The sequence below is a fragment of the Mastomys coucha genome, unplaced genomic scaffold (genome assembly GCF_008632895.1).
Source record: "Mastomys coucha isolate ucsf_1 unplaced genomic scaffold, UCSF_Mcou_1 pScaffold22, whole genome shotgun sequence".
NCBI lineage: Eukaryota > Metazoa > Chordata > Mammalia > Rodentia > Muridae > Mastomys > Mastomys coucha.
Window position 1 is genome coordinate 259,209,592 of NW_022196905.1, and position 13,378 is coordinate 259,222,969.

The window sequence follows — 13,378 nt, forward strand, 5'->3', positions numbered from 1 at the left end:
GTGGAGATGCATGTGTATATGAATACGTGTTCATATGTGTGTAGGTTCATGTGTATGTGAATGCATGTTCACACGTATGTACATGTGGAGGCCAGAGGCAAGTCTCAGGTATCACTTCTTGGGCACTGCCCGTCTTATTTTTTTTGAGACAGGGTCTTCCACTGGCTTGGATCTGACCAAGTAGGTGAGACTGGCTGGCCTGCCAACCTCAGGGGTTGGCCTTTCTCTGCCTCTCAGGGGCCGAGATTACAAGCAAACACCACTTGGAAGGAGGAATAGACTCTGAGCCTTTGCGGGGAGGCACTGGGGCTCCCCATCTTCTAAGCCTGACAGCCCTGTGCTCTTGGCCCCCACAGCCTTCTCCCAGATGGTGATCAGCTTCTACTATGGGGGCAAGCTGGTAGGTCAGGCCACCACCACCTGCCTCGAGGGCTGCCGTCTATCTCTGAGCCAGCCGGGGCTGCCTAAGCTGTACGGGCCTGATGGCCTGGAGCCTGTGTGCTTCCCGACGGCCGACACCATCCCCAGTGAGCGGCAGAGGCAGGTGACCCGGAAGCTGTTTGGGCACCTGGAGCGTGGCGTGCTCCTGCACAGCAACCGCAAGGGTGTGTTCGTGAAGCGGCTGTGCCAGGGCCGCGTGTTCTGCAGCGGCAACGCGGTGGTGTGCAAGGGCAGGCCTAACAAGCTGGAGCGGGATGAGGTGGTGCAGGTCTTTGACACCAACCAGTTCCTCCGAGGTCAGTACCGAGTCACCTTGCCACCATCCCTGCTTTAGAGGTCACACCCACCTCCTTCCTTGTATCCTCCTGCATCACGAGTCAAGTGTACTCTTGCATGGCTTTGGCAATGGTACAGCTGGGGAGACCCTTTGAGCTTAGCCTACCTGTGCTCACTGAGCAGCCTGGGGAGCCCTCTCCTCACCTCCCTTTGGGTATAAGGACAGCAGAGTAGGAGCCTTTCTTTTTGGAGCTGATGAAGCTGATAGTTGTTCCTAGCCTGGGAAAGGCTTAGAAATGCAGACTCCTCAGCCAGCCCAGGCTCAGCTCCTTACCTTGGCAGGGTCCCTAGGGGATGTGGCATGATTCAGTGTGTGCAGCCCTCAGCCTGCGGGCTACCTGAAATCGAGGGCAGCTACAAGTAAGGCCCAATACACAGTGGCAGAGTTACTTAAAGCATTGTGAGGTTTTGTTGTTGGCATTTCATTTTTGCTATTTTTTTAACTCAATCACACAGTTCTCGAGAGTGAATTCTTTATGATGACACTTTGCAAAGCCACACAAAATAAACGTGTTAGCCCCCAAGACCTCTGGCTGACATGCTCTCTCACTCTATATGAAGCAGTTAGCAAGGCCCATGTCCCCTCAGTGCCAACCTTTTCTTGGCTTTTCTGTCTCAGTGGGGAAGGCATTTAAACCCTGCCTGCGTTCTTCCAAGGATGGGTAGGGGTAGGAGTCAGTGCCCGCAGCCACCTGCTGCACGTACCCTCTGTACCCTCTGCCCTCTGGCCCTTTCTGAACCAGCCTGGTCCAGAGTTACTGCTGGGTCTGAGAAATCTAAGAGCAGTGGTTCTCAACCTGTGGGTCTCTCCACCTCTTTGGAGGGGTTGTCCAATCACCCTTTCACAGGGGTCACCCGAGACCATCTGAAAACACAGATGTTTGCATTACAGTTGCCAACAGTAGCAAAATCATGGTTACGAAGTAGCAATGAAAATAATGTGATGAGTTGGGGTCACCAGAACATGAGGAACTCTGCTAAAGTGTTTCAGCCTTAGGAAGGCAGAGAGGATGAGGGTCCCAGGAGGGTCAGAATTGGGTGTCTCTGTGCGAGCTCAGGCGTGGCAGGGTCAGGGTTACACTTGCTGGAGAGGTCAGGCAGTGTCATCCTGCAGCAGCCGACACCCTGCCCCATTCAAACCTCAGTCTGGCCTATGGAGCTGGGCAGCTAGGGAACCCATGGTCCTCCATAACTCTAGCCCAAGGCTGTGCTGCTTCTCCAGATCTCTGCTCTGGGGACCTTGGAGAAGCTGAAGGAGATGCCAGAAGGCCTGTAGCCCTCCCTCAAACTCATACACCTCCAGGGTAGGCAGAGACTGTGGCTCACAGTGTAGTGGGAGAGGGGTCGGAGATTAGGAACTGATACCATTGCAAAGAATTCAAAGTATTCAAGTTCAAATGTATTGCCAGCAGGTAGGATGGAGCTCACTCACAACCCCAGTACTTAAGGGCCTGAGGCAGGAGGATCATGGAGAGTTCTAGGCCAGACTGTACTGCATAGTGAGATCCTGTCTCCCCAAAACAAATCCAGACCAACAGAAAGTTCCCTAAAATGCCTAGTGGTATTTGGGAGTGACAAATCCAACAGGTCCTTGGTTGGCTTTTAGCTAAGCAGCCTCATGTCCAAGGCCCCAGGGGCCTGGGCCTGACCATTCTTTCCTTGGCTGTTGGGGGATCTGTGACTTCCTTCCAAGCTCTGTACCCCAGCCCTGGGCCCTGGCTACATACACCTTAGAGATCCACTGGTTTCTGTGTTCTTTCAGAGCTGCAGCAGTTCTATGCCACCCAGAGCCGCCTACCTGACAGTAGGGTGGTTCTGTGCTTCGGGGAGGAGTTTCCGGACACGGCGCCCTTGCGCTCCAAACTCATCCTGGTCCAGGTGAGAGCTGGCAGTGTCTGTCTGTGCCCAGGAATCCTCGCCCTCATTTACAGGGTCCAACTTTATCCCAGGGTGAGAAGAAACAGTGAAGGCTGGGTGCTCTGTCTGTGTGATCAGTGCAGAGGTTGGGAATGGGACCATATAGGACTCTTGTCACCTCTCCAATGGCTTTCCATGTTGGGACTCTCTTCATCTGTGTTTCCTTCTTCCTCTCTCTGCTCTCTCCTACTTTCCCTCCCACCCTTCTTCCGTTCCTTCCTCTTCAGAAAATTTCCACTTGTCCAGTGGCCCTAAGGTCTAAGTGACAGATTACGGTCTACTTGACTATGATCTGAGCAGTGGCACTATGGTAGGTATGAGGATGATACTCTGAGCATCGGCTAGCCAGGTTGGAGCAGTTCTGGAAGAACAGATGTGCAGAAACGTTGCCTACCTGTCTCCTTGTCTCGGAGGGGATGGGAGGACCTGTGATGGAGGATGGCCCCAGATCCCCTCCACCTTGCTTCTGACTTTGCACACGGCCCTTGCAGGTGGAGCAGCTCTATGCCAGGCAGCTGGTGGAGGAAGCAGGCAAGAGCTGTGGTGCGGGCTCCCTGATGCCAGCCCTGGAGGAGCCTCAGCTGGACCAGGCCTTCCGGATGTTTCCAGATATCTGTACCTCACACCAGAGACCCTTTTTCAGAGAAAATCAACAGATCACCGTCTAAGCCTCAGTCCAGGCACCCCGCCTCACCTGAGCTCAAGCTTCACAATTCTGCAACTAAGAGAATTCTGAAAGGACGTGGACCTTTCTGACTGGGGTGGGCAGGTGGCCTCCGAGGGGGCTCCAGAAGTCCACAGATGGATGCGCTCCTGTCCAGGCAGGTGTCAGAAGCTTGCAGGGGCTGTGGCCAGAACCCATGATTAAAGTGTCCCTTTCCTGCATTTTCCCCTACTGAGGTCTTTGTCAGAGCGAAGGTTCAAATCATCAGGTGGCAGCAGACTCGCCTTTGTTCTTCTCTGGCTGAAAGTAGAGATTTATGACTTTCTCTGCTTAGTTGTAGAAGAAGAGACTGTTCGGGTTTTTTCTTTTTGTTTTTGGCCAGAAGCCTGAAAATAAGTTGACAATATATATATATTTTCCCCAAATAGGTTTCTTTTTTAAGATGGTATTTGTATCCTCACAGGGTCAACTGTCAGTCACTTTAGACCTTACCTATAAAGTGGGGCAGATGATAACTATGGCTTCGCAGGAACTTTGGTTGTTGTTTGTTGATTCCCATGACTCCGTGTCACCTGACAGGGCTGTGTGGGGCATCGTAGGACCAGGCACTGTGGAGAGGACCCATTCACTGGCATCTTACCCTTCCCTTATCCCACTTCATACCCAGTCCTAAGACCCATTGAAAAGTCATGTCCAAACTGTGCTCTGGGCTCAGAAGTGTCAGCCCACGTACCAGGGAAAGGTACACATCCTACATGGTGGCAGGCACAGAGTGGAATATCCACCTACAGCACTGTTTGCGTCCCCAATCTGGCTGTCCAACTTAGTATGTAAGTAATCTAAATCGGTGACTATTGTCCTACCTAAGGGACATTTTCATAGGAGGGAACCGCTGCCAAGGATTTAGTTTGGAGATCAGTACACACCAGGTGCAGAGGCCAAGCAGATGTGGGGCAGGGAGCATCGTCACCTGCTCTTGTCTGCTTCTCTGCTCTACTTTGTAACAAGCCTGGGTTACAGGCGCAGGGCGGGTAGACCAGCCTAATGCATTCAGCATTCCCTGGGGAAGGGCAGGGAAAACCTTACCTGTTCACTGTTGTTCTGGGGAAAAGTGTGAGGGTTCTGAAGACAGTCTCGGGCAGCTACGAGTGACAGGCCACACCTTACAGCCTGAAAAGCTAAGGACCATGGTGACCTTCGTGGCTACTGTGTGAAGGTGATGGGTGGGGCCTGTTTAACAGATAGGGTGGCCAGAGTGACTCATGAAAACAGAATCCTGGGGCCTGCTTCTCCCCCTCAGCCAAAGTAGGAGCAGCTCTTCTGAAACCAGGACAACCTGTTCACTGGCCCCTTGTCATATGTCACCCCCCCATCTGCCTCAAGGAGTTCTAGTGCCCAAATCTGTAATCCAAATATTTATTTTTGTATCCACTTAAGAAGTATTGATCTCATCATCCTTTATTAAAATAAGTGCGCTTTCATAAAAGTCATGTTTGTTTCTTATTTTTTTAAAAAAATCACTTCTGAATATAATTTTCATTTTTAAAAAAATTTTTGATATTAAAAAAAATGGGATGGGAGGGGGCTAGAGAGATGGCTCAGTGGTTAAGAGCGCTGACTGTTCTTCCAGAGATCCTGAGTTCAAATCCCAGCAACCACATGGTGGCTCACAACTATCTGTAATGGGATCTGATGCCCTCTTCTGGTGTGTCTGAAGACAGCTACACTGTACTTGCATATAATAAATAAATAAATCTTTTTTAAAAAATGAGACTGGATCTCACTCTGCAGCCCAGGCTTTGAACTCATTGCATCCTTCCTGCCTCAGCCTCCTTAGTGAGGGGACAAAAGACATGAGTCATTGTGGCTTTGAGGATTCTTTTTTTTTTTTTCCGAGACAGGGTTTCTCTGTATAGCCCTGGCTGTCCTGGAACTCACTCTGTAGACCAGACTGGCCTCAAACTCAGAAATCCACCTGCCTCTGCCTCCCAAGTGCTGGGATTAAAGGCGTGCACTACCACCGCCTGGCGGTTTTGAGGATTCTTAAAGGAGGAACTTGAAAGAAATAATGGACTGAGACTTTAAGGATTTAGGTTTTGTTATTTTTTTTTTCCTCTTAAGACAATGACAGAAAGGTCTGGAGGATAGCAGACACCGGAGAGTGAAGCGGGCAATCAACGCTGTTCAACCAGATGTAGATTAGGGTTTCACTGAGCTCAGGCTGCAAGAAGCATGGGAGGGCATGGAGAAAGAAGATTGCACTGATAGCATCCTTCTGGAAGCTTCCAGAAGCATTAGTGGAACGGCCACGAGTCACAATACTGAGGTATGATCTTCTGTCCACACACACATACTCGTGCTGGACACGGGCCCAGTATGGCCCTCACTGGTGCTATAACCAATCCAGGGGCCATTCCAGTAGCAACTGGGAGCAAAGCCCCCACTCCAGGTGGGCACGGGCTGCTAGTTCGGGTGGGTGGATGCACCTGGCACATCCTGTCTCTGAGGCAGTGAGCACTGTCTCTGCTCTCATGGGATCCCAGAGACAGGGCCAGTTAGTCCCAGCTCACAAACATGGAAAGTGCGGTAGAGAGCACTTGGATGCTTGGCTTGAGTGGAGCCTTCTGTGTTCTGGGAGCACAGTTAGAGCCTCTGCAAGATCCTTGACCCAGAGGACAGCTGACTCCAGAGCAAAGGACAGCAGACATTTCTTCAGTGAGTCATGTTGGTTCCAGAGTGCTCCGATGAGGAATCTTGTTTATAAGAAGCTCTTTTCTCTGGATGTGGAAAGTGAATCCAGTCCAGTTTGTGTCTCTCAGAGTTCAACTCCTGGGTCAAGAGTAGATACTGTCTCCCTGAGTGCGGGAGGGAATTTGGCATCTCTGAAGGTTGGGGCCTCCAGGGACAGGACTTGGGTCCTGGAAGGAAAGTGACTTTTTCTGGATGGAGACTGTTTGTCTCTGAAGGAAAGGCCGGCTACCCGCCCCCCCCCCCACTCTTGGGATCATATAAAATCCTTAGGAGGTTGGTGTGTGTTAACATGACTCTTGAGTTGCTACTTAATTCCCTAATGCCTGCAAGGTCCACCTGGGAAGCTAGCATTCTGTTTCCCTTTGTCCCAGCCACATAAGACAATGACCCTAGAGACAAGGAGGGAAAAGCAGGGTGGGGTGGGGGCAAGGCCAGGGTGTGCCTGCTGTGTGAGGTATTGGCTGGGTGGGTGGAAGGCAAGAGGCAATTTCGATTTCATGGCCAGAGGACAGGTTAGGGTTCCACTCATGCAAAGCTCACCAACCATTCTTGCTTCTGTCTCCCATTTCCCTCATCCGTGAGAGGGATTTGATACCACACACTTAGGAGCAAAGAGGCTTAACAGGCCCGAAGAGCATTGAGCAGAGCCTGCCGCCGCTCAGTAAATACCAAAAGTAACTGCATTTTTGTTTACCACTCATCCGTGGTAAACGGATTAAGCCATGAGTGATTAGATAGCTGGGCTATAAATATTAAATCATCCTTGCTGATGAGCTATAATGCCAATGGTTAAGTAAGTGTGCGCATCAATCAACTATGTCAATAACGTAGTTGTTAGTAGGGTATGGTGGTGCACTCCTGTAAGCAGAACACTCGGGAAGCTGAGGCGGGAGGATGGTGAGTTCCAGACTATGCTGGGCTACACAGTGAAGCACTGTTCTCAAGGAACCAAGCTACAACAATTGTTTGGAGTGATAGAGAAATGTATGACTGTGTAGAATTATATCTCCCTTTAATTATGGACACTGATTTAAGTGTATATGATATTAATGTGGCCGTTTCTGAACCTTCCATTGCTAACAGTAATGAAATTATTAAACTTCTCTCATGAAGTTCCGTACCCAGAGTCTTGCTAGCCCACTGGAAAGGCTGCCTTCTTTTAACTCCTGATCCCCGTTTCCTGGAGCCTGGAGTTCCGGTAGCACTCTCTCTTATCATTATTTTGTTTGTTTTTAAGAAAGAGTCTTTGTATTCCACTTGGTTTTGATGCTCACACAGCAGGTGGTGGGAGAGGCTTCTAGGGTGAGTCAGTGCCTGTGATCCACACAGAGCCCTGGGATGGGAAGAAGGGACCTGTGGTTGGTTCAGGACTGCCTAGAGACTTGAGATTCTTTCTCAGCTTTCTCCCAACAGGCAGTGGGAGCATGAAGGCGATTCCACAGGTTGCTCTAGGCAGTCCTATGGACTCGCACATCCTTCAGGAGGAGTCGCTGTGAGCATCCCTTGGAGGCCATCAAAAGAGTATGCTTTTGGTCAGCCTTTCCTACGTGGTGGGATGGGGAGAGGCAGGAGAGGGAAGGAAGGCAGGATCTGGGGTCCAGGATCACTTGTGGTGAGGCTTGGGGAGAGGACAGGATTTTGTGGGTGCTGTCCAGTGAGCAGGGTCCTCCTCCCCCTCCCCAGAACCCCAGCCAGCATGTGCAAGTGAAGGACTGAGTTCTGAGTGACCCTGGCTTGGAGCTGTGTTACCGAGTGGCATTATGGCTCACACCCTTGCACTGAGGGCACAGTGGCTATACCATCCCCTGCTTTGCTTTTGTCTGAAGTATATGGGGGGGGCCTTAAGAAAATGCCCAAACCCCAAAGGGATACCGGAGGGATCCCTATAGCAGGTCCTTGACCAGCTTTGGGAGAGAAAAATCAGTGTCTCCGCTGCCCTCTATGTGGGGGTGTTCTCTCAGTCTCCTCTAGGGCCCTGTCTCTGTTAGGAGCAGGGTGTTGGTCAATGCAGGTTAGAGATCCCGAGGCCAGAGTAAAGTGACCATTGCCAGGGCCTCTGAGAATAAGCCAAGAATCTTATGATGGGAGAGCCTTCTCCATTATCCATGCAGGCCAGTGTCCCAGTGTTGAGTCAGAACTATGGAGAGGGGACACGTGGGTCAGAGCCAGAGAAGATACGTGACACCACAGAACAGGATTTAGTTGGGCTGAGATGACTCTTGAAGCTGAGGATGGCAGGGAAACAGACAGAAGGTTCTGGAAGGACCTGACCTTGAGGACTGCCAGGGAACAAGCATGTGCTGTTTTAAGTCACTGCAACAGCACCGTCCACAGCCCATAGTGGCACAGAATGTTGATATTCAAAGGAGAAACCCAGGACCCCCAGGATGAGTGTTAGGGGTCCTGTGTTTGATGGTGGGTCACATGGCCTTCTTTCTCTGGACTCAACTTCCTCCCAGCTGCTTCTCTTTCATCAGCAACCTGACCTTCTCACAGGGGAGCCACACTGCCCCCAGTACTTGGGGACACAGGGGTGGAAACCCCAAGGTTGAAAATAGCCCTGCATTATTCTTGGTTAGGTTTCTGCTCTCTTCCCCGAGGCAGCGGGCTGAGAAAGCCACTTCCTTCTGCCAGCCTGCTGTCCACACTGGCATCTGTCTTTTGTCCTGCTGAGCTCCCAGCCGTCTGGAGCTGGCCCAGAGGTGGGTCTTTGTGGAAGGACTTTCCCTGTGTTCTAAGCCTGGCTGTGGCAGAAGTTTTGGAGCAGAGGTTGGGGTGGGGGTGGGGCGCTGCTGCCTGCTTCTGTATTCTTGTTCTAGGGTCTTTCTTGCTGTCAAGTTTGAGGCCATATTTCCTTTCTCAGGGTGTGAGCTCCGACCACGATGGTGTCATGGCCAAGAACTTGTTTCCACTCAAAACCATGGGCCGGCACAGGTCTTTTTAAAGAAAATTCTTTCTTCCCCCTGTTTCTCAAGCTTGACCTTAAGGGCCAGTTGCCACTGAAAAATGTAAATGACACTGTAGGACACAGATTGCCTTAGGTGTGGGAGGAGAATGACTTTTTTTTTTAAAAGTGGGCTTTACACTTTGTCCCATTTCACACAGCAGCTTCTTAAATGCCAAGGAGGCAAATCGTGCCCTGCTCACGTGACTCGAAGACAAAGCTTCAGATGATAGCTTGGCACTCTCTCCTCATGGTGAACCAAGCAGGCCAGAAATGCTTGTTGAGTGAAATGGATGTGTGAGTGAAGCTCCACTGTGTCTGATATGACTCAAAGGTTCTAGCACATATGGTCACCCTCTCTGCTAAGTCCGACCCATGTGCTCCCTTGAAATCATTCTCCAGGTGGATGCCAAGGCCCTGAGTGTCTTCTAGACTGGAAGACAACCAGGTGGAGACAATGATCCATTCCAGCGTGCTGGATTCTACTACCCATGATCCTGAGTGGCCCCAGTGACATCCAGGGCAGGTCCCCTCAGTCATGATCAGGAAGACTCTGTGACAGGTGGTGATAGGTACCCTTATCCCATCTCCCTCCCCTTCAAGAACATCACTTTCATTATTCAGATAGAAAAACTAAGACCCAGAGATGAGCTATATAGCAGAGCAGCTTGTAGTGGCCACGAGGCAACCCAGTGCTTGGCGGTGGTGGGTGGCCAGCAGCCTGCCAGGCTCCTTACCATGGAGCACTCTGTCTCCCTCTGTGTATTTCAGGGGAGGGTCCCATCCTTACCCAGCTATGGACCTTGGTATCTCTGAGACAATGGTTCTTCCAGAAGGGTCTATGACTGGATAACAGCCAGATATAAGGGAATGCTCCATTGGGCTTCTGGGAGGTTTTCCCAGCCCTTCCTAGCCAACAAATAGGTACGAGGACTCTCCAGCCTTGAGTTTCCATCTTTACCACATCACACAGGAAACTCCTTCCACACAGGAAACTCCTTCTTCTTACCTCTGCTTGGCCTCCTGTGATGTGGGGCTCTCCTGAATGTACATGGATAGAGCAGCCTCTCCTGTATGTCATGGATAGAGCAGAACAGGTGTAGCATATGAGGCAAGGTAGATCAGAGAAAGAGAGAGGTGGGTGGGAGAGATTGGGTGTCACTCAGGTCTCTTGCAGGTCTGTTTCAGACACTGGTACAGAACCTAGTGTCCCGGACCAGAACTTGACCAATCTCACACCTTAAGCATTCCTGGATGGGTGCTTAGAGAAGCACCTTTCTCTAAGAAACAGAGCCTTTCTCTGTTGGTGTGTGGACTTCCCATGATGCTTAGTTCATATCAAAAAAGAGTGGGGATTTTTGCCGCTGTGCTGTCTTGACCATGAGCCCCTTATCATGGGCTGCCTTGCCATCTTGGCTCACCTCCTTCAGCTGCTCAATAATCTTGTGAGATGGTTATCTCTGCTGACGCCAAGGAAGCAGAGGAACGTCGGGGTTACAGGGCTTGCTCAGGACTGATTGGTGGTATAGTCTGAAGCCAGACTCCTTATCCACCATCACTGTCCTCACAGAGGTTCACCGCAGAGCTCAGGAGGGTTACAACCTGAGGATTACAACACTCGACTCCTTCTTGCTCGGAAGAGAGGACCTTGTCAGTCGGAAGAGAGGACCTTGTTACGAAGGTGCTTGTTGGAGTGAGAGTCTTGGCAGCTCAGTCTCGGCCTCTATGTTTTTCTGGAAATTAGAGGCTGAAACCCAGACCACATGTCTTGAATAGAATCTCCCACCACTCAACTCAAGCCAGTGATGGACCCAGCCCAGGGTGTCTGCTCCTCCTGACATGGCTAACCCCTGCAGGGAATTAACTGACCTTAGCACACTTTTGTTAAATCCCAAACTTTTCTGGTATGTATTAAATGTCCCCTCTCCCCTTTTCCTATCCTGGGACCCACTATGATCTCTATCCTATGGTAGTCACATCTCTCTCTCTCTCTTTTTTTTAAAAAGAATTATTTATTTATTTTATGTATATGACTACACTGTCGCTGTCTTCAGACACACCAGAAGAGGGTATCAGATTCCTCTACAGCCACCATGTGGTTGCTGGAAATTGAACTCAAGACCTCTGGAACAGCAATCAGTGCTTTTAACTGCTGTGATGTGACTCCTTCAGACTGCCTGGCTTGCATAGTCTTGACTATTTTGAGATGTCCTACAGAGGGTCTCCCAACTGGGACTCCATTGTCTTTTCCTTTTTTTTAAATGAGGATAATGGACCAGGCATGAAGATGCACGCCTTTAATGGCAGCATTCAGGAGGAAAAGGCAGGCAGGTCTCTCAGATTTAGAGGCCAGCCTGGTCTACATAATGACTTCGAGGCTAGCCAGGGCTACACAGTGATACCCTGTCTCAAAATTAATAAATTAAAAAAATATATAAAATAAAAACATGAGCTGCTGGGATGTCAGGCACACTGCACAGAAGGCTTCTTTGTGGGTGCTCACTTTGTTCTTCCAGGAAACTGTTCCCCTGTCCACAGAGGATTCTCCAAGTCCACAGGCCAATAACAATGGGGCAGTTCAGGGCTATGAAATACAGGCTGAGGCCTCTTTGCGACCCCCCCCCCCGCCATGGGTCCCTCAGTTCCTGGGGTCTCCAGCAGCTCCTACCTACTGTTTTTCTTTTGTTGTTGTTGTTTTGTTTTGTTTTTTTAACTGCTCAGGTTAACTACTTTGCCTCAGCCCAGAGATGACAGCCTGCGACACTCTGGAGTCCCAGCCTGCTTTCTGTCTAAGCAGCTTCTCCTTCCTACCACCTCAACCACGAGAGCTTCCTTTCGCTTTTCTCAGGATCCACACACCCTTCCCGTGATCTCAGAGCCAGTGCCCCACCACTTCCTCTGCCTGGAATCTGCTTCCTTCCCTCACAAACTGGTTGACAGCTTCCTCCTTCAGACTCCTCTGCCAACAGCCACCTTGGGAAGAGCTATCGCCTGGCCTCCAGAATAAAATAAACAACTCCCTTTACACTGACAGAGCTCAGACAAAGGCACCCATACATGAGACCCTCTTCCTTTGGTTAGTGAGGCTCCTCTATGGTACACTGAAGGAGGGCAAGACGCTTCCCATTTGTCTTCCCTGGTGTATCTTCAGACCTGTATCTCAGAGCTAGGTAGATTATAAAAGGTCCAGTACTCTTGTGACTCCATCCATTCACCTACAACACACCTGTCACTTGCTCTTATCCACCTAAACATCCATCTATTCATCTACCCAAACATCTACCCATCTATCCATCCATTCATTCATCTATCTATCCATCCATCTATCCATCCATCTACCCACCCATCATCCATCCATCTACCCACCCATCATCCATCCATCTATCCATCCATCTATCCATCCATCCATCCATCCTACCATCCATATACCCATCCCTCCCTCCCTCCATCCACCCATCTATCCATCCATCCATCCATCCATCCATCCATCCACTTTCCTATCCACTGACACATCCACCCACCTACCCCAACATCTGCCTGCTCACCCACCACCTGTTTATCTTCCCTTCCATTTGCATGTATCCTGCCAGCCACCTGTCCTCTACCCACACACATTATTGTCTACCCATTGACCCATCTACTTATTCATTCACTCACCTATTCACCTACCTACCATCTGTTCACAACCACCCACCCATCTACTAATCCATCTCTCTATCCACCCACCACCACCACTCATCCCCCCACCATCCACCCACCCACCATCCACCCATCCATCTACTTACCCATTCGTCCCTTCACCTATCATGTACCCACCCACCCATCTACTGAGCCAAGTACAGTAACAGGAGTGTCACACAGCATCAAGGGAGGGCAGCAGCTGCCCTCTCTCTTAGAGCCTATCATCTTGGTGACTGTAGGGAATGGTCTTGCCTGCGGATGGACCAGTGTTCAAGCTTTATGCCTTGAACACCTTGCTATGGCTGGGGCAGCCCTGTGCTGGGTGCAGATGATGGCTCAAAGCAAGGCTACCACATTTGCATCTTTTACCATTTTGGTCTCAGTTTTGTAGAGGAAACTTTTCTGGAACTCTTTTAAAAACCAAAAAAAAAAAAAAAAAAAAAAAAAAAAAAGAAAGAGCACAGGAAATCATGTCTTGTGTTCTTGGTTGCTAAACTTGTGCTAAGTTTGAACACAGCCTTCTTTCTTTCCTTCCTTCCTCCTTTCTTAGTTTTCTTTCTTTTATCTTTCTCTCTCAAGTGTGAAATGAAGAGTACATTGGTAATAAGAAGTGTGTGTGTGTGTGTGTGTGTGTGTGTGTAGGG

The 13,378-nt window shown here is 50.0% G+C and overlaps 1 protein-coding gene across 1 annotated transcript in view; it reads left to right on the forward strand.

Moving 5' to 3' along the window:
* Irf8 (interferon regulatory factor 8) overlaps positions 1–4,844 on the forward strand; it is a 22,408-nt gene extending 17,564 nt beyond the window's left edge. The window contains exons 7-9 of the mRNA XM_031341595.1: positions 357–737; positions 2,540–2,655; positions 3,186–4,844. Of these exons, the coding sequence (XP_031197455.1) occupies positions 357–737; positions 2,540–2,655; positions 3,186–3,362 (674 nt within the window). The 3' untranslated portion in view covers positions 3,363–4,844. The remainder of the gene's footprint in view (positions 1–356; positions 738–2,539; positions 2,656–3,185) is intronic.
* Positions 4,845–13,378: the final 8,534 nt, after the last annotated feature.